Here is a 26,305-nt window from a genome sequence, read left to right on the forward strand (position 1 = left end):
TGATGCGTGGTACTGTCGCAAGAGAGAGCTGGGCTGAGCGGAGGGATCTTTGGGGTGCGTGGAATGAGAGGAAGTGGTTCGTGTAGGCTGGTCCGGTGTTGTGGAGGGCTTTGTGGGCGTGGATGAGGAGTTTGAAGGTGATTCTCTTCTCAACGGGGAGCCAGTGTACTGTTCGTAGGTGTTGGCTGATGTGGCAGTGGCCCGGTAGGTTGAGGACTAGTCTGGCGGCAGCATCCTGGAGTTTGCGGGCGAGGTTCTTGTTGATCCCGGCATAGAGTGCGTTGCCGTAGTCCAGTCTGCTGCTGACGAAGGTGTGGGTGACGGGTTTCTTGTGTTGGAGGGCAATCCAGTTGAAGGTCTTTCGGAGGAGGCGGAGAGAGTGGAAGCAGGAGGAGGTGACAGCGTTGATCTGGTGGTCCATTTTGAGTTCGGAGTCCAGGAGGATTCAGATGTTGCGTGCGTGGTCCGTGGGGGACGGGGGATTCCTGAGGGCGGGGGGCCACCAGGTGACTTTACAGATGTCAGGGTGTGGGCCCATGAGGAGTACTTCGGTTTTGTCAGTGTTGCGTTGAAGGCAGCTGTTTTTCATCCACCTGGTGACTGCTTTCACTGTTCACTTTTAATATTTTCCACTCCAGGACCTTCAACATGCAAACAACACATATGTACAGTGAAATTCTTACCTCAGTCTCCAGATTGCATTTATTTTGCCCAGGTTTAGATCCTAAACTACTTTGCTAATGTGAGATCAACATGCAGTGACATTTTTCTCTTAAATTAGGTCCTGCCACAATTAGCATATGAATTTGTTAGTATATCCTTTTTTTAAACCACAAGTTACTACTTGTGTAACGATATATCTGTAAGAGACAATAGTTAGTGATAGATTCCTTACCTTAGAATATCCCCAGGTGTCAGACAGGATCCGGAAAGTTTTTTCGCTAGCAGTACCCCTACTTAGGCGCCACCCATGCGCGCTGACGTCAGTTCTGTATACGACTTTCCGCACCAGGAACACAGAGCCATGAAACTAGGGCCCTGAAAGGGGATGACCGTAACCCTAGAAATCAGTTCGCAAAACGGGGAGGATGGGTGGGGCGGTAAGGAATCTCTCACCAACTAATGTCTCCAACAGATGTATTGTTACACAAGTAGTAACTTGTGCATCTGAAAGAGACATGTTAGTGATAGATTCCTTACCTTAGAATAGATACCCAGGCAATACCAACCCCGGTGGTGGGTCTGCGAACCAAGATCACACCAGGAAGTCACGGAGAACAGAACGGCCAAAGAAGCCGTCTCTTCGGACCCGACTGTCAAGGCAGTAATGCTTGGTAAACGTGTGCAGTGAGGCCCACGTAGCTGCCTGACAAATGTCCTGCAAGGGGACGCCGCGTCCCAAGGCAGTAGTGGCTGCCGTTGCCCTGGTAGAATGGGCACGCAGCGCCACAGGAGGCTCCTTCTTAGCCAACGAGTAACAGGCCTTGATGCAGTGAACGACCCACCGAGAGAAGGTCCGCTTGTGCACAGCCCGACCTCTTGCGGCGCCCACGTAGCCAAAAAAGAGCTGGTCATCCACCCGGAACCGTCGAGTGCGCTGGAGGTAGAACGAGAGCGCACGTTTTGGGTCCTGACTGTGGAGCCTCTCCTCCTCCTTTGAAGAATGCGGAGGCGGAAAGAAGGTGGGCAAAGTGATGGTCTGCCCGATGTGGAAGGGCGTGACAACCTTTTGCAAGAAAGAAGGACGGGTCCTTAAAACCACCTTGTCCGGATGAACAGAAAGGAAAGGAGGTTTGGAAGAAAGAGCCTGGAGCTCACTCACTCTTCTGGCAGAGGTGATAGCTACCAGGAAAGCCGTCTTGAGAGTGAGAAGACTCAAAGAACAGGTATGAAGGGGCTTGAAGGGAGCGCACATCAGATATGTCAAGACAAGGTTTAAGTCCCATTGAGGCATTATGAACGGCACAGGAGGAAACGTGTGCGTAATGCCTTTGAGGAAAAGGTTAACAACCGGGGACTTAAAAAGAGAAGGCTGATGTGGAAGCCGTAAAAAGGCGGGGATGGACGAAAGATAACCTTTGATAGTGCCCAGAACAGAGCCCTGCTGGGCCAAAGAAAGAAGGAACAGAAGGACTTCGGAAACAGGGGCAGAAAGGGGATTCACAGCTTTTGCTGTGCACCATGCCACAAACTTGTTCCACCTGCAAGCGTATACCGTTTTAGTGGAGGGCCGCCTGGCCGCCAGAATGACATCACAGACTTCGGGAGGAAGATCAAAAGCTGTCAACTGTCGCCGCTCAATCTCCACGCATGGAGGTGGAGGCTGGTCAGGTTCGGGTGGAGGACAGTCCCCTGCTGCTGCGACAGAAGATCCTCCCGAAGAGGCAGACTACACCATGCTGAGTAGCTCGGGATACCAGTATCTTCGTGCCCAATACGAAGTCACAAGGATGACTTCGGCCCAGTCGCGCCAAATCTTCTTCAGCACTATGGGCAGAAGTGGTATAGGCGGAAAGGCGTACAATAGACTGCAACTCCACTCGCGACGAAAAGTGGCTCCGAGCGAGGGCCGCCTTGGGAACTCCAACATGCAGAACTATGACAGTGCGCGTTCTCGTCAGTGGCGAAGAGATATAACCAAGGGTGTCCCTACTGTAGAAAGATACCTTGCGCCACCTGTGAGTGAAGACGCTATTTGTAATCCATTATACGACGGCTGAGTTTGTTCGCCCTGGCGTTCAAAGAACCTGTCAAACGTTTAACCACCAGGAAAATGCCATGGCGTTCCAGCCACTTCCAGAGGTGCAGAGCCTTCAGACAAAGGGTTCATGATCCCACCCCGCCTTGCTTGTTGCAGTACCACATGGCGGTGGTGTTGTGAACCCTTGCACTACTCTTCACTGGACAGAGGGAAGAAATGTTTTCAGTGCAAGGAGGATCTCACCGAGCTCCAAAAGACTGACATGGAGCTCGGATTCCTTCGGAGAACAAATGCCTCTGATCTTTGCCTCTCCCAAGTGCCCCCCCCCCCATCCCAGGAGGGGCGCATCTGTCACCACTGCATGCTCCAGTTGGGGAAGGGAGAGAGATCTGCCGCTGACCCAATGCTGGTCCGTGAGCCACCACTGCAAGTCCTGTGCAGTGCCGTCCAAGATCTGGATGTAGTCGGACAGGTTTCCCTGATGCTGCGTCCACTGGAACTGCAGGTCCCACTGCAGAGCCCGCATATGCGATCTGGCATGACTGATCAGCAGGATGCAGGAGGCCATGAGGTCCAGCAGCCTTAGTGTCTTCCTGAACGAAACCCAGGACAAGGGCTGAAAGATCGGAATCATAGCCCAAAGGTCCCGGACTCACTCTTAGGGAGAAAAAAAACTTTAAAATGCACCGTGTCCAGAACCGCTCCGATGAAGAGGAGCTTTTAAGAGGGGATCAGATGCAACTTCGGCACATTGATGGAGAACCCCAGAAAATGCAGGAGGTTGGCCGTTGTCTGGAGGTGGGAGACGACTGCCTGGGGCGAGCCCGCCTTTAAAAGCCAGGGGTTGAGATAGGGGGAGCCTGAAACCCCTGATCTGCGCACCATCACTTTCGTGAACACCCGAGGGGCGCTGGTAAGGCCGAAAGGGAGCACGGTGAACTGAAAATGCCCGTGGTAGGCTGGCAGGATGGGGTTATGAAAATAAACATCCTGCAAGTGCAATTGTACAACCCAGTCCTGCGGGTCTAGGGCAGACAAGACCTGAGCAAGCGTGAGCATTTCGAACTTCTTCTTCCAGAGAAAGCGAATGGCGTTACAGAGGTTTAAGAGAGGACGTAGGCCGTTGTCCTTCTTTGGAATTAAGAAGTAGTGAGAGTAACAACCATAACCTACTTCTGACGTTGGAACGTGCTCAATGGCCTCCTTGGCCAAGAGGGTCGCAACCTCGTGCTGGAGAAGTGTCAAGTGATCTCCTGACATGCGGTGGTGCTGAGGTGGCATGGCAGGAGTAGTAGTGTCGAAGGGGAGGTGGTAGCCCCCTTCGGACCATATGCAGAAACCACCTGTTCAAAGTGATGGCGCGCCAGTGGGGGAGGTGATGGCGAATCCTACCACCCACTGGCGTATGATGGGCCTTAAACACTGGACTGAAACAGCAAATTAGGAAGGTCTTTAGTACTGATCTGCCCGCTAGCCCCTGGACCCCATTGGTGCAGGTCCCCTATTCGCGGCTGTGCTGGGGTATGCAAATTGCCCTGTCTATGGGGGAGGCGGAGTGAAGACCACAATGGATTGTGAATCCTGCCACATCATTGCCCTCTGCAATTGCTTGGGAGAGCACCTTGCAAGCCTTCGCTAGACACTGAGGCAGCACCTGCACCATTGTGTTCCACACAGTGCGAGTAGAGGTTACATGGCACTTGGAGAGGCAGAGTCTTGGACAACTAACCACTCTGACGTTAGGTGTTGTGTGATGGAACTGGGGTTGCTTTGTATCCACAGGAGCCCCTGTGTTAGGTTTAAGTGCGTTATTGAAGGGTAGTAGCGGCTCCGTGGAGGAGGCCGCTGGTGAAACACTGCAGTCAGCAGAACCCTGATAGGCACTGTAGGGAATTTGAGGTTAGGAGCCTCCCCTACGCAACACCACAGAATGAACCAACCACCCCGTAGCTACAGAAGAAGGGGACATTGTATTGGGTGTGGAGATAAGTCCAGCTTGCTGGGACTCTCCGTGTTGCTAACCTAGTTTAGTACATCCTCCCACCGAGCTGCGAGAAGGCCCTCAGACCCCTCCTAGTACCCCCATTCGGTCCCTGGCTGTTTGAGAGGCCGATAAGGACGAGGGGCTCTGGGAAGGGGAAAAGATTTTTCCCCTCGGAATAGGAATTGGAGAAGGCAGGCTCGATATAGTCTGGCCCTGGAGGCAACGACGCCGTGTCCGGCACCGAGTCCGGAGCCGAAGGCTGCTCAACAGCTGCGCCGATGCCGGAACCAGCGGCTGCATCGAGGCCAGAGCCAGCGTCGAGGCCAGAGCCAGCGGCCGCTTCGAGGCCAGCGGCCGCGTCGAGGCCAGAGCCAGCGGCCGCGTCGAGGCCAGAGCCAGCGGCCGCGTCGAGGCCAGAGCCAGCGGCCGCGCCGAGGCCAGAGCCAGCGGCGGCGCCGAAGCCAGAGCCAGCGGCGGCGCCGAAGCCAGAGCCAGCGGCGGCGCCGAGGCCAGAGCCAGCGGCGGCGCCGAGGCCAGAGCCAACGGCGCCTCAGGGCATCTTGCCGGCGTAACCGGGCCCAAAGGCGGCAGCACAAGGGCAGAGCCACCCAAGGGGTCCACGGGGCCCAAAACTGCGCTGGTAAGGCCCAATGGGGCAAATAAACGGCCCAAGGCCGACAGGAAGACCTGTATTTCTTCCGGAGTCGCGTACAGCCCTGGGAAAGGCAGGTAGGCTGCAGGCAACAACGGTGGCTCCACCGGAGCCGCGGGGGAGTGACCACCCGCCCCCTCCACAGTGTCCCGCAACCGGTGAGGGGTAGACAAAGAGCGGCATCGCTTCTTCGACTTTTTATGGCACCTGGACTTACCTGTCCCCAATTCCGACAAACGGTGGAGATGGTCTCGCGAATTGTCTCCCAACCTTCCTTAGTAGCAAGATCGTGCGGAGCCGAATGCGTGGCCTCCAACAACTTTCGGGAACGCTCCTGCAAAGCCTTCATGGCCCGACAATCGGGGCACGCCTAGGGTTTATGGACGTGTCCCAAGCAGAAGAGACACACGTTATGTGGGTCTGCTACCGACATGTTCCGACGGCAGTCCCGACAGGACTTAAACCCGTGCATCTCTACAGCACCAGAAGTTGAGAACTCGACAAAACAAGAGAAACAAGTCTCAGAACAAAGTTAAAATATTAACTAGGAGTACCGCTCTCTCTCTCGTATCTGCGCTTGCTGGCGCGGAAAAAGAAAGAACTGACGTCAGCGCGCGTGGGCGCGTCTAAGTAGCTCCGATGAGGTCATCTCGGCGAATATGATGCCAGCGACGTACGCGGAGCCGCACGACGCTGCCTACCGAAGCACAGGGGTACTGCTGACGAAAACTTTCCGGATCCAGTCTGACTGGGGTCACTACGCCCCCTGTATGACCACTTCCTGTTGGAAGTGGGCATAACCCTGTCCCAGAGTTCCTCAGGGGTGGAACAAGCATGAGGGTGAACACGCCTCTCTGACTACTAATTTTCCTGCCTGTCCAGGTGCCAGAAGTGCCCTGGTCGGGGGGAGGAGTGGCTGAAAGGGGATCACCTCTGAGGGAAGCCAGATTCGCCTAACAAAGGCAGCAGGCTCTTTTGAAGCTCCTTGGCTTAGAATGCGAATTTACAGGTCACCCTGTTGTAGGGAGTGTAAAACACCCTCTACCGGAGGAGGCTTTATTCCTGACCAGAGTGTGTGGGCTCTTACCCCTAGGGGCAAAAAACTTGCCTGTGGTGGCTGGATAGCCAGAACCAGTCACTCAGCACACTAGTATTTGGTAGGTTTACAGGGGAAAGCTCTAAGGTGCCCTCTGGCTGCAGGTATTAATAAATCCATCATTGATACCAAACATCTTTGGTTTCAGTGAAGCCATCGTGTAGCTGGGGTACTTGCTTTACACGACTGTCCAGCACATGTATTTAAAAATGGCTTCCCTAGTTACTTGAACTGGCAGTAATTTAACTTCCCAGTACGTAGGCATATCTGTTCATGCAGATATGTCCACACTTGTAGTATAGTGCATCCTGCCTTACGGTGGCTTAACTATACTGCATGCAGTGTCAGCATGCATTGCACACAGTGATGCGTACCATGTTATGCTTTCACTTTTGTCTGCACCAAGACACGCAGCTTGCAATGTCAATCTGCATGAGTTAGGTGAGGGGTCACTTAGGATGGCACAGTACATGCTGCAGCCCTTGGGGATCTTCTTTAATACCCTTGCCCTAGGTACCTGGGGTGGCATCTACAGTGGTACAACTGCCAATTAGGAGAACAATTGTGCAGTTTTAGGGAAAGAGACCTTGCACTGGGGACCTGGTTAGCAGGAACTCAGTGCACTTTGTCCAAATCGCATCGAATACAAGGCAAAAAGTGGGGGTGACCATGTCAAAAGGGAGCACTTTCCTACAACCCACATCTCTCCCCGTCTGGGTGGCCAGCCACCTCGAGTTGACCCCCTCCAAAGCGTCCATGACCTCCCTTCTATTCTCTTCAGAGCTCTCAGTCCATATCCTGGAATTCCTTTCATGGTCCCCATTCTGTTTCAAACTTCTGAGAGCAACCCTTTGCCTTGTGTACAGACTTCTCTGCCTACATGCACCAGTCCACATTTGCCTACCAGTGCACCAGTCTCGGAACCTTCGGGCTACCCCATAATTCTATGATGTCTTTTCTAGCTACCATAAGAGCAATGTTGCACAGTAGCAATGTGTATTTGGTGGCGGCTGCTGATCCAAATAGAAAAACAGCCAGGAATCCTAAAGCTCCCCTACTTTCGATACACCCAATAACCCCCACTGCCTTTGCCACTCCATGTTTTGAAAAACCCATATGAGCTATGAGTTATCGAAATAGCTTTATTTCGATAACCGGTATCTTAAAAGTGTTAGCAATCTGACATTCATCATTATATAAAAACAATACGAGTTATCAAAAAGCATAAATTAAGGGTACAAAAATCCATAAATACATTACATTCATTCAATTTATTACCCAAGAGTGACAGGAGCAAACTGTAAATGATAAAAACTTGAGACATCGTTAAAATAGATTCGGTTCCAGCCCTCTTTGCGTAATAAATGCGTTTTTTAGAAGAAGAGGGCTGTGATGTAAAGTGACAGTGCAATATAGACTGTGCAAACCATTTAGACTAAAAATAACATAAAAAGTTGATAATTCATTAGGCTACGCCACGTAGGAATTTGAACCTTACTATCCAAACACGGCCGAGATACTTGGCCACACCACAGGCAAAAAGGGTCCGTGCATCTGATTTTAAAAAACGTAAAGCAGTGCGATGTTCGTATATGCCCAGTTGTCTGCAGATGGGTTTAAGCCATCTTGTTCTAGCGCTTTTATAGGCAGGGCAGGCACACATAAGATGGGCTACGCTCTCAGTCGGCGCCTTGCAGCAGGGACACCACACTGGTGTCTGATACGGGCGCTCCATTTTGCAGTTAGCTCTTGAACCGGGAGTAAACCTACCCTAAACTGTATATAAAGTGTTCTATCTCGTGGTGTCTGGATGAAATCTAGGTATTGTTCTAAAAGGATATGCTGCTTATGAAGATAAAATTCTTCCGTAAACCTTCCTACTCTTGGATTGCTAAGCTCCTGGGCATTGACCCAAGCCCAGTAGCGCCTTTTTGAGCTCAACCTTGCCGAGTGCAAAAAGCGTTTTTTTAAGGTTAAAGACCCAACTGATTCTTTGATTGCCATCTAAGGCCATTATTTCTGTGAGTGCAAAGACGTAGTTGGTGAGCTCAGGAGTCCTGCGCAAGCGGGCCCAGAATAACAATGGCAGTAACCTTGCTACATCTTTAAAAGAACGCGTACACATCGCTCATCAGTGGTTTTAGTGTTACATTGCAGGGGAGCATCACTAGATCTCTTAAAAACTGATGTTCTGATCTACTAATACTATCTACATTCTCAAAACCCCATAATTTGGTGCTATAAAGGGCTGAACTAACTGCTTTTGCTGCGTAGATTGTAAGGGCGGGGGCTACAGGTCTGCTCTGTGAGGAGTGGTGTTCTCTAGCTAGTGCTCCTGCCACACGTTTACGGTTTAGGAGCATTTTATCTATGTGGTATCTCCACTGCATTTTCTCGGCTAGCCTTATTCCTAGGTAATCAAACGTTGTGACTTTTTCCAAGCGGATTCCATCTAAGTTGAAATTGCCTCTATGTGGCCTATAGGGGTTAAACACCAGAAGTTTGGTCTTGGAGGTATTGACAATCAGCCCCCTGGACTCACAAAAAAGGTTAAATCTGTCTAGGAGCTTTTGTAGCCCTGCCGGTGTCTTAGATATAAGCAGTGTGTCGTCTGCGAAGAGGAGAGTGGGGACCCTATCACCTGCCAGGGCAGGGGCGTCAGATGGAAACTCTTGAAGGAAGCTAACCACCCCATTCATATATAAAGAGAACAGGGTGGGCGCCAAGACACAGTCCTGGCGTACTCCTCTATTTACTGGGATCCTATCTGTTTCCTGGCCTTGGGACCCCCACTTCACTTGGGCATAATTGCCCTCGTGTAGGTGAATCAACAGGTTCAGTAACAACGGTGGGATCCCCATTTCGCCTAATAGGTGCCACAATCGCTCACAAGGGACCAGGTCAAAGGCAGTCCTTAGGTCAATAAATGCCAAATAAAGACTGCCCTTGCCGATTAGGACCACTTTCCAATAAATTAAGAGCAACCTAAATGCTTGATCCACCATCCCTGTGCAGGCCCTGAATCCCGCTTGATATTGGGAGAGGCTATTCTCTTCGTCCACCCAATGATGAATTCTCTGCAGTATCACCCTGCCAACTACTTTCTGCATAGCATCAATCAAACTGATGGGACGGTAGTTGGCAGGGTCATCCCTTGCACCTTTTTTAAAGATGGGCACCACCTCTGCGCCCTTCCATGACTCTGGTACTACACTACCCATTGCGATGGAGTTAATTAAAAGCATAATATAATTTGCCCAATTGCGAGAGTCTGCAAGAAAAAAGTCTCCTACTCTAAATATACACAAAAGAATTGCTAAGTTAGTTTGACTGGGAAATACATTTTATAATTTATTTTATTATTGTGATCCACACTACAATGATAGGTAAAATAAATGTTACATATTTCTAATATTTTTTCCTAATGCAACTATAGGCAATATTTAAATATACTCTAATGCATAGCCTACTATATGATTTGGACTTTTATATATTGTTGGGTTACATAGTATGGTCCTGATTCAGAACCATTACCAGCACGAAGCAAAAATAGTGATTGTAAAATAACATATCCTTAGGCAAAAAGTTAGTGTAAAAGTAGCTCATCAGTTGGGGTCTTTAATAGTTTCACATGTAGTGCATTCATTTTCAATGTAGAGGACTAATGAAAAATAAAATGTTCGGTAAGAAGTGGGCACTGAACAAAAGCCCATAGATCCACGCTCGATTTATGTCATCTTTATACTGTCTTATCCTTGACATCAACAAGTGGTAGATAGCATAGTGTAAATATAAAACAAGTTATTCCATTTGTTGCTTACCACTAACCTCAACTGAGATGCAGCGTTTGACTGCAAGTGAGTCTATAAGGGATTCGAGAAGCAAAGCTTAAATTACATTGGGTAGCTTGTTCCTTCTGAAGCATGGCTGTGTTATGATTCTCATGCTATGCATCTACTTCTAAACTGTGTTCAACCTACTAAAGAAGATGGTCCAGTAGTACCAAACATATTCCTTACTACTGTGTGGCATTAAACGGTCTAATCTTGCCTGAATGTCCATAAAACAAAACTAAGTGAATGTGTTTAATGGGAAACATCTGAGCCCAACACTAGATGGCATGAGTATGCAGAGCATGCGTATCTACAGCCACACATGCTACGAACTGACATTTCCTATGTACAATGTATAAATGTGTTGCATGCACTTAAAACTGAAAGTAGATAAAACTGCTGTTTGCTAAAACAAAGCCTAAGCAGGCGATGCCCCACTCAACACAAGACCAATCGACAACTATGGTGTGCCTGAACACTCCTGTCCAAGCCCAGTGGGACGTCAAACCTCTTGCACCATTCAATGGATAAAGTGACCTTTCGGTCAAAGATTACGGAAGTAGACAGTTTCACAGTTGATTAGCAGTGAAGATACGCTACTTTAAGTACAAACACAAGATAAGGTTCCAAGACTATTTCGTTCTTCTGTAATGGTATAAATGTTTCTTAATCATGAATGACTGCATCTTGCCTTCTAAACTTCATAATGGCAACACTTTTCTGTTTAACTACTTTTCTATACCTTTCTTTCTTATTTGTGTGTGTCTAATTCTAGTGGTAAATGTAGTCCACTGGTGATATGTTTTAGGTTGAAGATGTAATCAGCATACCTTTGAATATTTATAGAGCACGTTCTAAATAAAACATTAAAGTAGCACTATCCTATGAAATCCAATATGAACATGAAGCACTGTCTTAAATTATAAAAGTAATGAACCTTCTACCTAGGACTACTTTCAGAATTTTGACGGTGCTATATAGGTGCTCCAAAAAGACTGGAAGTACATTGTTAGATCTCAATGTCTCTCTTTTGGTCTCAACCACACAGAAACCAGAGTTCGTCCTCTATTTTTGACAACCAAACAAAACTAAATCAGGAATGGTACATTATAATATTCTCAAATTGAAAGCATGTGCTAAACATATCAAATGTACCTTGGAAAAGTAGTGCACAAGGAAAACACCAGTGCTTCATACTAACCTTGTCTCAGAAGACGAGTCTTCATATTTATTAATGAAACCATGATAAAGCGTGTCATTTAGAGTTCTTAATTAATCAAGCAATGAATGGAAAAGTGCACTTCACTTCGAGCTTACTGCAGCAAACACAAAATTGTTCGTGCAGCAGAGGGGTGTGGGCCTGAAACCTAAATGAATCGTAAAAAAACCTAAACAAAGATGCCTAATGCAAATTTACCTAACAATGTTTTCAATACAAGACAATGTGTACTGTGAAAGAGAAAAACTATTTGGCAAAGATTAAAGAGAACAAGCGCAGTAATGCATGACTAGGTGTGTCAATAGTACTTTGAACAGTTTTAGCTATGATCAACTTGTATCGCCTTAATGAGGAAATCTGATTATTCTAGGTTTTCAGTCCTCAAGTGAACAAGCAGCTTCTATATTAAAAGAACTCACCTGACAAGATGGTCCAGTGTAGCCAACTGGGCAGACACAGTTTTCCACTTCCACAGCTCGCTGCAAGCCAGTAGAGTGAGGAACAGCAACATCCATGTGGATATTGGAGATTCTGAAGAGAGACAAGATACATCATTTCATCTGCAGCACATTAAACCTTCGACATCAAGGTATCTTCACACAGGAGACTGATGAGAATGAATAGGCAAGGTTTTCCAGAGTTCCAGTATTGAAAGCACAGTAGCATAGAAAAAGATTAGTTTAGAAAGTATTAGCCATAACTTCTAGCTGAAAAGGGTGGCTGTACACAATAGCTGCACCATACATAAAGTCTCCTGCTAGGCATTGTAAAAGTCTGTCTTCATGCTTTCATTGGGAGTTTGCTTTGGAACCGATTCATCCACTTCAAGATTTTATTACGTATCATAATTTTGGGTAAATGCTTGAATGCAGTTACCACTAAAGAACAGTAAACAGAACTTTATTAAGCTCCTGGCTTATAGAAATACAACTCAGAATAAGAAATAAGAAAAACAAAGTCGTATCTGGATATAGACTACCTGGAATATGATGTGAGGTATAGTAATTAAACATAATTCATGAACAATTTTGTGAAAAAAATATATTTTTTAAATTCTGAACCGCTGGAACTTAAACTTACAAATCTCTTCACAGAGCAGCCCATCGGAGCATGGTAAAGGTAACATTCACCTCCACTTTTCCCCATGGTCTAGTGGAGAGACAATGGTAAGGTGCAGTTAAGTAGTCTTTTCAAGCTACTAGTGATGGTTCAGTGGCCTGAACCAGGTTTAAAAAAAAAAAAAAAAAAAGAAAAAAAAAAAATATTTGAAAGGAACACAATCTAAGTTTTCTAGGAATATACGTGGTTGTCGATGCCCCAAAATTCAAGGTGTAGCTGAATCTACAGAACAAGCCCTTTTATTTGCAATGATGTCACGGTACCCACACACTAATTCTTAGCCCATCAACAGCCACCTATGTGCTGCTAATGGATTAGACAAAGAAGAAAGTGTGGAAACTACAGGAACTAAGTTACCCTGTTTACTTGTTTTTCTCACTGCATTCACGGCTTTCGAGACTGAGGTAGAAAGGGCAGTACCAGGCATAACAAAAGAGAAGCTGAGGAAGCACCTGCTGCCACGGACTAAAACAACTGCAATCAATTTGTCAACAGTGAAACAACTGCAGTCATCTTTATGAATTCACTGCAAATCACCCAATTTACATAGAGACTCAAGCAGTTCAGAGTCATCTTGAATTACCGGCTCTCCACCATCCTATCTGAATAGGATGCACGGATCATGAAGAGGTCGATATCAGCCAGTGCCATAAGAAGGTGTTCCCGCGTGGCAGCCTGCCCATCAGAACGCCGCCAGGCATGCTACGAAAAAAACAGAAGTACTGATTTAATCCCAACTGCACACAAGTACATCCCTGCAATGACCATTACAATATGCAGAAGAAACAACTTAAATCTTTCAAGTTCTACATACCAAAAAAGAGAAAAAAGAAAAACATTTGTTATGAAGGATAATAAATTGAGAATGTAGGGGCCTTTTGAAAGACTTTTTTCTTTTCACTACATCAACAGCAGAAAAAGTGTAAAACATTTTGCTTAAAATAATGCATTATATTTTGAAATTTAAGTGTTTACAAGTAATATTCTTAAATTCCATTTTAATAGGTACAAAGATAAGTACCTCACTAATTCACGACTAAATTATCAATTCACAATAGCAAGTCACCTCCAGCGTGACTTAGTCACACAAATAAAGTAAAAAAATGTGCAGGAAGTAAATGAAATAAAATACCTATGAGGCTGATTACGATGTTGCGACCGGCACTAAGGTGGTAGCAATGCCTATATTTAGCATTGCGGCAGGTGCTGCTGACTGCAGCACCCGCCGCAATGCAAAATAGGGACACTTTACATATCCCTGCACTACATGGCACGCGGTGTCTACCACATGGTGCAGGGATATGTAGGAGGGTACCATGGGTGCCCGCCAGTACCCACAGCTTAGGGCCAGGAAGGAAGGGGAGCGCTACGGGTCCCCAAAGTCCCTTTCTGCCTACCTGTTCATGACGGGATAACCGCCATGAACAGGCGGGCGGAAAGAGACACTGTAATCCTACAGCGGTGCCTGGTGGGCACAGTCACCATTTTAGAAAATACGAGGCCCTCCAGCAGGCTGAAGGAGCCCGTCGGATGTGTGGTGGTCGGTGTTTCCGACCGCCATAACACCGCCCACCATTGTAATATGGCGGGCGGTGAACCTGTCTACGATGGCGGTGAGACCGCCACCAATGGGCTGTCGGTGGCGTTCTCACCGCCATCGTAATCAGGCCCTATGATACAAATTACAGATCAAGCTTGAAAAGAAGGTTTCTTGAGGATTACCGATTTGAGTGGACACAATGAATGCATTTCTTGAAGATGGTTTACCTGCCACAGTTCCTCCACCACCAGTGTCTCAATCAGACAGAAGGGTCTCCTCTAATCTTATAGGGTAATCATAGTTTAAAGATATATGACACGCGCTATCGCAGGTATACATATCTGGAAGGTAACCTGGCTTTCTAAATGGCATCACCCGGTCGGTGTATACATCTCCCAGGTTTTGAAGTCCACCCTTGGGGTGTGGGACAGAGTAGAAGAGGCGTGCAGGCTTTCGACTCCTATGTCGCCCTTGACTCCCTTCATTGGCAACCCGGACTTCCCTCCGGCTAGCAAAGGGAAAGGTATTTAAATTAGGAGGAGGCCAAATGTAAAAGAATTGGTGACCTTTTAGATGAGCAGGGTGTCTTGAACTTCCCCCAACTGGTATCAGGCTTCGGGATCCCCAAAAGTGTGTACTGGCAATACCTGGCTTTACGTCAGTGGGTGACTCAAGCTCAGGTACACCCTCACGCAAGCTGCCCCCTCACCAAATTTGAGCTTTGTTCATCACCCGTAGGCTGGGCAAACATCTACTGTCAGATATCTACACCTTTTCGAATAAGGCTAAAGACATCACTAAATCCCCCATGCAGCGAAGGTGGGAATGCGAACTAGAGCAGGAATTTTCCCCAAAGGAATGGCAGGACATTATTCACAGGGCCAGAGCTTCCTGCTGTAGCACTGCTGGCAAAGAAATGTTCTTACAGATAGCGCATTACTGGTATTACACACCAGTCCGACTTGCACGATGGAAGCCGGGGGGGGATATACTCTGTTGGCGCAGATGTGAACAACCAGGCACACACTCACATATCCTATGGCAGTGTCAGATACAGACCTTCTGGGACTCCATCCTACCAGACATTGACACTATCCACCACACAGAAATACCCAGATTTCCCAGTTATATTTTACTGGGACTACCCATCCCCCTTACATATCCCCTTAAGACTTGCTGGGGTAAAGCAATCACTTTAGCATTGGGCGCTACCAAGCAAAGGTTGTTGTCCAGTTTAGGAATGAAGGAGATCCCAACGAAGTTGGACAGGCTACATATGGTGTGGGAGGTGGTGGGCATGGAGATGACGACGGCAGGGCTCTCCCACACACTACCCAAATATGATAAGACAGGAGGCACCACCGTTGCATATTTATCCTCCGAATTTGTGGAACTCACATGCCCAAGATACTTGCGGGACCTCAGACTCCCCACTGCGACTCTTCTTGGAGTAGAACACGCCCATGCAGAACAGGCTGACCCACCTGCGTTTTGATGCTTGCACAATCGAGATATAGACCATTCTTTGACCTCTGACTATCATCTTTTATATCTCTTTTCTTTCCTCCCCCTCACCTAAGAAGTTAGTATTCTCCAGTGTTCCCCACTGGCCAATGGATGTAGTTGAAGGTTTTTGTTTAAACTATGCACCTAAAACTAAATAAAAGATTTAAACCATAAAGATATATGATAATCTTGGGAGGGTTCCTGAGGAGTAAATGTATATGCAATATAGCGGAGATGTCTATGCGGGTACATGCCATATTATTCCATTGTATTTTGGATGAAGGGGAAACGGATGTTCTTTCTTTTTATTACATATGGTATTTTAATAGAAACCTAAATAAATATTTTAAAGAATAATAACTAATAAATAATTCATATTAATAATGATTAACATCGGCGATGAATGAAGAATGGCACAATGAACTGCATTCAAGTACTGCAGTGGATGTGACCGAAAGATAAAAGTAGGTCACGGGATGTCCTACAGTATAGCCAACATGTCTATTACAACTGAATACATTGCAGTAATCTTTTTTATATAATCAATCATTTTTATCTCTAATCTATTACAAAAGTTCAGTCTATTTCTAGCCAAATAAGTTACCCTTTCAAGTGTAGCTATCTGGGAAAGTTCCTTAACCCAGTCAAAGGCAGAGTAACTATTACCTTGCTATGATGGAAGAATCTAAAGATGACCATGATTTTTAACTTCCAGTAATCCCACCTGAGCTCGGACATGACCCGTGCTAACAAAAAAAAACGTTTTCCTTTCTTCCATGCAACAGAATGACTGCTGTGTCTTGGTACCTGGCATTCTCACAATCCAATGCAATCACTAGCATAAGCCTCATTTCGCATGGCTGGAAACTAACCTCTCTGAAGAGGACAGTGACAGTAGTGGGAGTGCCCGGGGTGAACTCGGTACTGCTGAAATGCTCGAGGAAGATTCCATTTCCCTGCAGGATCACATCTGGTTTGCTGAAGAGGGAACGAGATCCCGGAGACTCGTCATAAACGATTGTGTACTTGAGCTCACCGCCATACGATGTCACCTGGAGCAGAAGGAAACAAAGCAATAACCCCAGAACATGAAGAAGGTATGCAATGCTAAAGCAAAAAGGCAAATCCATTTAGCAGAATGCTGCAAAAACCACCAAGGAGAGATGGCCACCACTTTATGATTAGTAAAATGTGAGCAGCAGGCATCACAATTATTTGCAGGTTATTTCTTCCCAAATCAAGTGACAAATTTCAGCAATTTTTTCACTTAACTGAACACCAGTGACGCGTCTATCACCTGCGACATTGCTTTTACAAAAGTTACTTCCATCTCCAAGCCAGTCTTCAGTTAGTAGTTTACAGGATTTGGTTCCAAAATTAATTATATTATTTCTAATGGTGGGTGGACCAATAAAAAGACAGGTTAAATTATCGGTAGATGGTTCTGTTAGTGGTGCCATTATCATGTAAAACTCGGGCAAAAATGTGAACTCTATACATCATCTCTTTAGATAGACAATATAAATCAATATGCTAATTTCAACAAACATTTCAGCAAAATTAAAATTCTGAAATTAGCCATGTAAAGGAAGATGTTGTAACCATACTGTGACATGCACTGTACCTTGTCTCCCTTGAAGCGTTCCGGCAGGACCCAGAAGTAGGTGTCTCTTGGGACTGCAGCAAAAGCACCAAACATCAGCTCCGACTGACCTCTGACAGCAATGCCCTGGCTGATAGTGCGGGTGTTTGCTATGTTTGCAAGGGAGAATACAGATCTCTCACTACTGTCATGAGCAGCCCGGACCTATGGAAGAAATTTGACATTTTAGGAAGACAAGTAGCATTTGCGAGGCCTACACCTTCCACCTTGGTAAATTCAACGAGAAGGCAGTCATGCATAAATGCCAATTAGGGTAAGCCAAGGGTAGCAAGGCTTGCCCTTTGGTACCTCTGGCACGGGTCCCCCTTCTCCTCATTAAAGGATCATATGGTGAGTGTCTGGTACTCAATCTCTTCCACCACCCATGGTATTTAGTTGAATTAATATCCATGATGTCATGAACCTCTGACCACTCTTGCCCCAGACTACAACAAGGCCAAAAGGACAATCTGGAGACTGACAGAATGAGGATTACCCTTGTTCAACTGATATACAGTAGTCCAGAGCTGATAAAATGTTGTGCTTTTAATATCAAGACTAACATGAAAGCTTCAAGTAAATTTTACAATGACAGGGAAGTCGGAACATAATTCCGCCTACGATAAAGTGGACCCTCCCCTTTGTACTATACAATCACTCAAAAACCCAAACCCCATCTGCAACTGTACACTTCTTTCATACAGATATTAAATTCAACCCCATCACAGTTTATGAACAATTCCTTTTAAACCACAGCATAAACATTTACACCGCCTACTTAGATCAATCATGAGGGGGGGTCCAGTCTCGGGAGACAGACAAGACACAGACCCAGTCTCGGGAGACAGGCATGACCCAGACCCAGTCTCGGGAGACAGGGGGCTCATAGGGGTTAAAAACGGTGCCAGTGGAAACAAAATATCTAAGGAGAAATGTAGAAGCACATCTTTTGTGCAGACTGTCCACCTCATTTCTCAGTGGCCGGGCTTAAGGTGTCCATGTTTGATTGCACCACTGGTGGCTATTGGGAACCCATCTGCTATTGCCCATATCATGGTTGGGGGGTCGGGGGGGGGAGGCAGGAAACTCTCCGCACCTGATCACGGTTCCAGAAGGAACTAGCACACTGTTTTGTGACGCCCATGCAGAAGCACTTTAGACAGCCATCTGTATTCTTCTCGCTCAAAAAGAAAGCTCCATTCTTGCATACGTCACAGAGCGTGCCTTCCACGTTTGGCTAGAATAAACAAAGAAATAAATTACAGAAAACAGATAAAAGGGTGAGTTCCCTATAGTATGGTGAGGAAGATACCATCAAGTATCTAGTGCGCAGCCTTTAAAGGCCAACCTTCTAAATGTACGAGTTACTTCGGTAACGATGTATCTGGTAGAGACGTGGTCTAGCAGCATATTCCTTACAGTAGATTCCTTAACTTAGAATTATCCCCAGGCGTCAGACTGGATCCGGAATTTGTTTTGCAGCAGCACCTCTGTGCGCCGGGGCACGGCGCCACACGACCCTGTCCTGACGACGTCCACGGACGTGACGTCAGCGTGGTCAAATAAGTCCCTCCCGGCGCGCTGACGTCAGTTTTCTTCGGAGAAACTTTTCCGCGGCACAACGCGAAGCCACCAACAAAACTATGAAAGTATTGGAACAGTGTGTGAAGGAGAAAAATTCTGTAAAACAAAGAAATCGGATGGTGCAGAACACCATCTTAAAGACAGTATCAGACACTGTCTATTTACAAACCAAGAAGTAAAGGATAGAGCAACGCTGTGAGAGACAACCCTGCAAAGCGAAGCGTGGACCCTCCCCAGAGGCTGAGTAACAAGGGAAGAATATCCCGACAGACAAAGACAGACTGTTATCACATCATGCAACTGTGTCGGCCAACAAGGGCGGAGCACAGGAAGAACAACAATCCACTGCGAGAAGGCATTACAAGAATGGCACTTCCCCTATAGTAACGGAAAGCTGAAACACAGCTCAGTAGACCAAAAGGACGACTGAACAGGAGACAAGATCCCCAAGTAGAAAGAGGAGGCGGGAGGGAGGGAAAGCAATAGGAGAAGATCCCACACTGGAAGGACCAGGGTGGAGGAATGCAGAGAAAAGGAAGAAGAATCTCCTGGTGAAGGCGAAGCAAAAAGCACCACTCTACAGGAAGAGAAGCCACCTGGAGGAAGGTGGCTGCATATTGTAAATCATAAAAGGGTTGCACCAAATTGAACACCTTGAATGAAGACTAGCACCAACTGAAAGGAGGAAAAGCGGAGAAACCCACCTGGCAAGGTCCTCGCAGAACGGGGAGGATGGTTGGGCGTTAAGGAATCTGCGGCTAGACAACGTCTCTACCAGATACATCGTTACCGAAGGTAAGTAACTCGTACATCTGATAGAGACATCTAGCCGCAGATTCCTTAACTTAGAATAGATACCAAAACCAATACCCTAAGGGGGAGGTGGGTCTGCGACAGGATAATAGAAAGTGCCCGAAAGCACTAAGCCGGCCACAAAAGGACGGACAATGGGGAAAGCTGTGGCGTCTGCTATTGAGTAACCCAAGCAACTCAGAGAGCAAAAGACAACGGGAGGCAAGGTATTACAAGACTGCCAGAATGGTATAAGACCATACCCGTGTGAGCATGAGATGTCGAAAGGGCACTAAGCCATATCCCAGAACTTTAGAGAGAGTACATAACGAGGAAATACTCCCAGAGCTTAATGGTGCACCAATTTGGCATCAACAAGAGCTAGAGGGCAAAATGGACGTAACAAAAGCCCAACAGGGGAGCCTTTGCAAGGAAGGCCGGACAGGCAGCATCCAGGAGGCAAGAAGGAACTGAGCAACGTCTCAGAAGGATATGCGAGAACAGAAGACACGCTAAGTGCACCCTTAGTCACACGAAGATGACAGGGGCGGAGAGCACCACGCTGAAGTACACCGAGGTGGACCACAACCATAGCATGCACATAGCAGACAGCTATAGAGACCACAAAGTGGCAAAGCTAAGCTGAGTATGGGACTGCCCAACAAGTGAGTTGGAAGGCTAAGGAGAGAACGCACCCATGGAAGACAGAAGCGCAGGACGCAGCACATGGGACGACCTTCATCAGAGGAGCTGTCCTGCAGGCACGCCAGACACAGATGAGAGTAACACCCAAAGTAAAAAGACATCTGAAGAGTGTGGTATCCGAGGCACTGAAGGTGCATATAGGAACTGTGAAGAAGAACACAGATAGCTGTTGAGAGCAACATCAGATCTCCAGCCCACCACTTCCGACCCGGAGGGGAAATGCAACCCCATAGAAGAGAGGGACTGTGCAGTACATGATCAGGACAGATAACACTCTAGAAAGAGCACCAGAAGTGGAGGCCCACCTCAGGGAGTGGAACCCTAGGAAACCTCATAGCTAAAGATGCAGGAACATGCACCAAAGGGCAGCCTAAACGTAAGAAAAAACACAGTCGTACAGAACGATGGCAAGGCTGAGTATAAGGTACCCAACTGCTCCCTGAAAAACGAGGATATAGGACCAGACCTCGCAGAAGCGAACGTGTGTAGAAAGGGATACCCAACGGGCAATCCGATGAGATATATATATATATATATATCTCAAAACGGGGCCCAGCCACGAGACCAGGCAACTGAGGGTACGATAGGAGGACCCGTCTGATGCACCTGGGGCAGGAGGCAGCTTCATTTTGAAGCGTGTCTAAATACTCTGAAAAGAGATAGAACAAGGAGAAAAACCCCTAGAAGAGGAGAATGAGGTACACACGCAAGGCTCAAGCTAGGCGTGACCTGTGGCGCATAGGAGACAGTGCTAGAAGCCACAACACTATAAACCGTTGAACGGTATGCAAATAGCGTCAGTAGGCATAGGGAGCCAAAGGGAACTTCCACGCCTGCCTGGCGCAGAGCGGAGGCACGCAAGGAGGCGCCGAACTGCCGAATCGGCGTGGGCATCAAACAAAAGGACCCCATTAAAGGACAGGTCAACAAGGCGTTCATGGATATTCTCCGGGAAGACACCATCCCGTAACCAAGCATGGTGTTGTAGTGCAACCAAACCAGCCATAGCACAGCCTAAGAAATCCAAGGTATCCTGGGCTGAGTGGACAGTAAATTCTGCCAGATCACGGCCGTCACGGATAAGACGGAGGAGGTCAACATGAGCACCCTCAGATGTGGAAGATAGAAGAGACTTGGCCAAGTCCCAAAGGGCAGAAGTAGCCCGAGCCAAGACACACACTGTATTGAGTGATCGAAGTGCTGCGCTAGTGGAAGTGAAAATATTACAACCACACGACTCCAGCCATCTGGACTCCCGGGAGGGAAGAAGCAGCAGCTGAGGCAAGGAAGGAAAAGCAGCTTGCAGAACCAACCCCTGAACATCTGGATGAACAAATAAGCGAACTATATCGTTTGGAGCAGGGCGGTGGCGGTGCATGATAGAACGAGCAACCGGATCACCCGAAGCCGGCCGAGCCCAGGTGCCCTGAAGGGCATCATAAAAAGAAGCTTCGAAAGGCAGAAGCGGCTCTACATTCCCCGAACCATGGTGGAGGACATCAGGTCAACGGGCAGAGGGACCGAAGGGGGCTGCATACTCAGAATGCGGGTGGCCATGGAGACAACTCGTAGAAATGCCGCACCAAACTCGGTAGCCCTCCAAGGAGGGGACAACAACTCATCTGTGGGTGAGGGCTGTAAACTGAGCCTCCCACCCCAAGAAGCTTCCGATGAACGGAGGATGAGACCAATGTCGAAATGAAGGAAGCCCCATGGATGAATGAGGGTCCTGATGGGGGTTCCTGAGGAGGTGGCGAATACACCGGAGCCACAAATTCCAAGGGGGGGGGGGGGGCAATGATGGATCCGGTGGTGCCAGACATTGCGGGGGCACCGAACTCCCCCCGGAAGCCACCAGAGAGGAGTCAATGATCCGGCGTCGAGGCAGCGCCAGGATGTCCTCGGTCGGCACCAACTCGGCCTCGTCCGGCGCCGACTCGGCCGCAACCACAATAGGCTCTGGCTCCGAAGAAGGGAACGGTGCCAGAGCCGGGGAGGCAAGTCGACGGCGCCAGACCGGCGCCAACCCTGCCTAGACCACAACAGGCTCCGACTCTGAAGTAAGGGACAGAGCCGTAGCCAGGGAGGCAAGGCTTCGGCGCCGAACCGGCGCCAGCCTCGGAAAAGGCAGCCGCCTGTCTGGAAGGCCAAGGAGGGCTCGGAGCCAAGCTGCGAGCACCAGCAACCACCTGCGATGCCACAGGGAGCCCCACTGGACTATGCGGCATGGTAGGGGTGCTATGGGTCAAAGAGGGGGACCCAGCCGGGCCGCGCCCTGACGCCATATCTCCATCATCCCTAGAGCCAAGGGGCTCAATCGGCGCCGGGGGCGAACCCACCGGCGATCCCACCGGCGACCCTGCACGTAGGGGAGGGTCCGAGGACGCCCCAGAGAGAGGAGGGGACCAAAGGGAGGCCTGCAAGGCTGCGGCATAGGCCGCCATTTTGGTCAGAGTGGGCCCCACGCCCGGGAAAGGCGGATAGTGGAGGGATGACATGTGCCGGGACTTATTGGGAAGGGGTGAGCGACGCACATGGGAACCAGACGTCGACCGACGCCGCAAACGGAACCCACTGCCTCCGGAACCTGTCGCTGAAGAGGAGGCCAGGGGCCGTGACGACTCCGAGACAGGCGAGCCGAAAGTAACTTCATCCGGCGCTCCCGCTGGGACTTCGGCTTGAGCTGTTGGCAGGCGTCGCAATCCGTCGAGTCGTGATGTTCGCCCAGACACCACATGCAGATAAGGTGTGGGTCCGTCACGGACATTTGCCCCGAACAGGAGGTACACGTTTTAAAGCCCGAAGGCATCGCAAACTGTTCCAGACGCAAAGGTGTCAAAAGTGGCCTGAAAACAGGCCAGAGGAACCGCTTACTCCGGATCCGCGTTGCATGCGGAAAAGAAGGAAACTGACGACAGCGCGCCGGGTTGGACTTGTATGACCTCGATGACGTCACATCTGTGGACAACGTCAGGGCGGGGTCGTGTGGCACCGTCCCCCGGCGTGCAGAGGTACTGCTGCTGCAAAAGAAATTCTGGATCCACTCTGACGCTGGGGATAATTCTAAATTAAGGAATCTAAGTTAAGGAATCTGCGGCGAGATGTCTCTATCAGATGTTACCAATAAGACATGCTAAAAGCATTCATATAACCAGCACAACATACATGGTAGCTTAACACCGCCGTAAAACCAGCATTAAGGGAAAAGCTTTGATGGAGTCTTGGTAAAAGACTGCTGGTCTACCTAGAAGTCAGTGTTTTTTTTTTTGTATTAGGACAGTTTCAAGCATAGGATAAGCACTACTGAGTAGGCCTTGTGTCTTTATTTCTAGATTATGAAGCTGTATGTTCTAGTTCACTTTTTTTGGTCTTTGTCGATCTGATATTCAGCAGCAGCACGTTAAATTGGCCAAGAGGGCAACAAACTGCCCATCATAGTGTTTGTAAAGAGATGGTGTTCAATTTTGGCCCTTTATTGTATCAACTTTCTAATTAACGTTGCAAGATTTTATTTCGGACAAAACAATGTAAACTGTCCTGTGATGCCAGCATCCAAACCCCCAGGCCTCTTCTATGGGGTGTGGATGCCGTGCTAATGACGACAGAAAACATGCTCAATAGTAGAAGGGGAAGCCCCCAGCGATGGAACGGCACAGATAAATACTAAAATGCAATTCTGCGCTGTACATTTTACATAAACGGAAACAAAAACAATTGCAGCTAAGTGATATATTCTGACTATTTTGATACCATATGTTAGTTTTGAGACAGATCTTTAGTTTGGTGTTGCCCCTACATGGCAATTTACGTGTTAGTGCATTGCATGTATTTAATATTTTTCAAATCAAAATGATGCAATAGTTCTAGATTTGAAGAAATAGTTGTCCTAATCGCATTCTTAACATATGTGTTTGGAATAGATGTAATTTTCCGTCAATTAAACTGAAACCAAATTACTACGAAATGAAAAGGATACCATTTTAGTGATTTAAGTTTTGAAGGAAAAGCACTAGTTTTCACCTGGCTAAGCATTAACAACCAAGAAATGCCTAACCTACTCTCTCGGATCATAACAGATGTAAATGTAAAATAGAATTAAAGCATACTTTTAAAATGTGGGGTACATTTTAATTAATTCTGTGACTATGGGTAGTCTGAGTTCCTTGATTTCAGGAGACAAACTTAGCCAATCAAACTGCAAGAAATTTGTACCAATTGATACAATTTATAATGTGAGGCGAGACATTCTCCATCATACGAGACCATGATATTATAGAGGGAAAAGAGGAAATGCTGCGCAGACAAGCGGGCATTACTAGATATCAATGCCAGACCTGGGCTAAGTTGATAAATGTGGCTTTCAATAGGTTTTAAAGGCCTCACCATGCACTATAAATGGAATAAAGAAGTGAAGGAACCAGCCTATCCTGAAGCTCAGGTGATTAATGTGAAGCATAAATATTAACACACTCGACACGAAATACAGCAAAATTAACACTGAACAAGCAGTGTTTCTCAAAATCAGTTGCTGCACCCGGTCCATCTATCACCTTATCCGCTAGCAGAGATCGAGGTAGGTTTACAGGACAAATTGGATATTTCTCACACGCTTTTCTCTGATGGACTATGAAGGCTATGGCACTCAGACACATGTTGAGATAGTATTTGTCATGATCGACACTGCCCTGGCTATGTAAGCCATTAAGAAGTGCTCAACTTTTGGCAACTCTCTTGGTTCCCCATATAATTATAGAACTTCCTACAGCAAAGCATATTCTTACAGTTCTAGAAAATAATAGTTATGGGGTTGAAGTGTACGAACCTTGCAGAGACAGGCTTGGGAGGAGCTGGAAGCACTGCCCCTCTCATCACATCTCCTCAGGCTATTATCTAAAGGAAAAATAAATCAGGATTACAAGCAAGTTTACAATAAGGCAGGCATAGGTGTGCATGTTCATGGCATGGGAGAGAATTGGGGCACCAACAAGCATCCAAAGGAAGGTGCTAGGCATATCCATCTATCTCTTAAACAAAACTGATGAAACAGAAGGCTGGATGTGGCTTGTCTGATGATGATCAGAGGTCATGGCTGCTGAACTGTTACGCTACCCCTTTGCCTATACTACAAGAGACTCAGCTCTCAACCTCAACGCCTTGCCCGGAAGCACCCTTGCTCATGACTGACAGCACAAAGATAAGACAAGATCCACCTTGTTTGCCGAAAGATGCAGATGAATACTGACCTTGGCATTTACCACCAGGCTGCATGGGATCTCCTTCATAACCCGCAGCACACCTAAAAGAAGAAAAGATGAATCAACACTTGAGCCGAAGCCACACCGTCTCTAATATTACGCCTGAAAGGGAATGTGGACTCCATAATGGGGGTCTGTCAACCCCAAAATCTATAATAATTCTTGTAGTGAAGGCACGGAAGCAAACCTAAAAAGCCTTTTTGAATATGGGTTTTGAAAAGGAATTAAGTACTCTGGTCTCGGTTCCACATGGCAAGGGGTCATCAAAGCAAGCTAATATCTCATTGGGTATTTATCAGTTTTAACCACTTACGGTTTCGAATCTGGTAATGGCTGTTGAGAGGGATTACAATATCTACAAGTGACATCACCAATACCACAATGCATCCTAAACTAGAGACTAGCAGTTTTAACGGCCTCAAGGGTTGAGAAAATAAGGAGGCTCTCTTTCGGTATTATTAGACATAGGTGATTGAAAAACCATGGTCCATGAACAATGAAATGTACTGGAAGAAGGAGACATCAAAGGTTTTATCTAAAGTCTAATGTGTAGTCGTTGCTTCTTCAGGAAAGGGTCCACCTAGTGTTTCATAGAAGAATGTTGCCTTTTCACCCGAGAAACCAGAGAGAAACAGGTTTCTGAGATACCCGATGTTCAAGGATGCTCTGGAAAGAGT

General features: G+C 47.3%; 1 protein-coding gene across 18 annotated transcripts in view; it reads right to left on the reverse strand.

Annotated features, from left to right (window-relative positions):
• HSPG2 (heparan sulfate proteoglycan 2) overlaps positions 1 to 26,305 on the reverse strand; it is a 903,404-nt gene that overhangs the window by 514,474 nt on the left and 362,625 nt on the right. For all 18 annotated transcript variants that reach the window (XM_085608925.1, XM_085608919.1, XM_085608917.1 and 15 more), the window contains 7 exons: positions 25,617 to 25,669; positions 25,196 to 25,263; positions 18,389 to 18,529; positions 17,275 to 17,457; positions 16,523 to 16,702; positions 13,188 to 13,306; positions 11,905 to 12,016 (listed from right to left, as the gene is read on the reverse strand). In XM_085608925.1, the coding sequence (XP_085465051.1) occupies positions 11,905 to 12,016; positions 13,188 to 13,306; positions 16,523 to 16,702; positions 17,275 to 17,457; positions 18,389 to 18,529; positions 25,196 to 25,263; positions 25,617 to 25,669 (856 nt within the window). The remainder of the gene's footprint in view (positions 1 to 11,904; positions 12,017 to 13,187; positions 13,307 to 16,522; positions 16,703 to 17,274; positions 17,458 to 18,388; positions 18,530 to 25,195; positions 25,264 to 25,616; positions 25,670 to 26,305) is intronic.

Source organism: Triturus cristatus, chromosome 1_2 (genome assembly GCF_964204655.1).
Source record: "Triturus cristatus chromosome 1_2, aTriCri1.1, whole genome shotgun sequence".
NCBI classification, from domain to species: domain Eukaryota; kingdom Metazoa; phylum Chordata; class Amphibia; order Caudata; family Salamandridae; genus Triturus; species Triturus cristatus.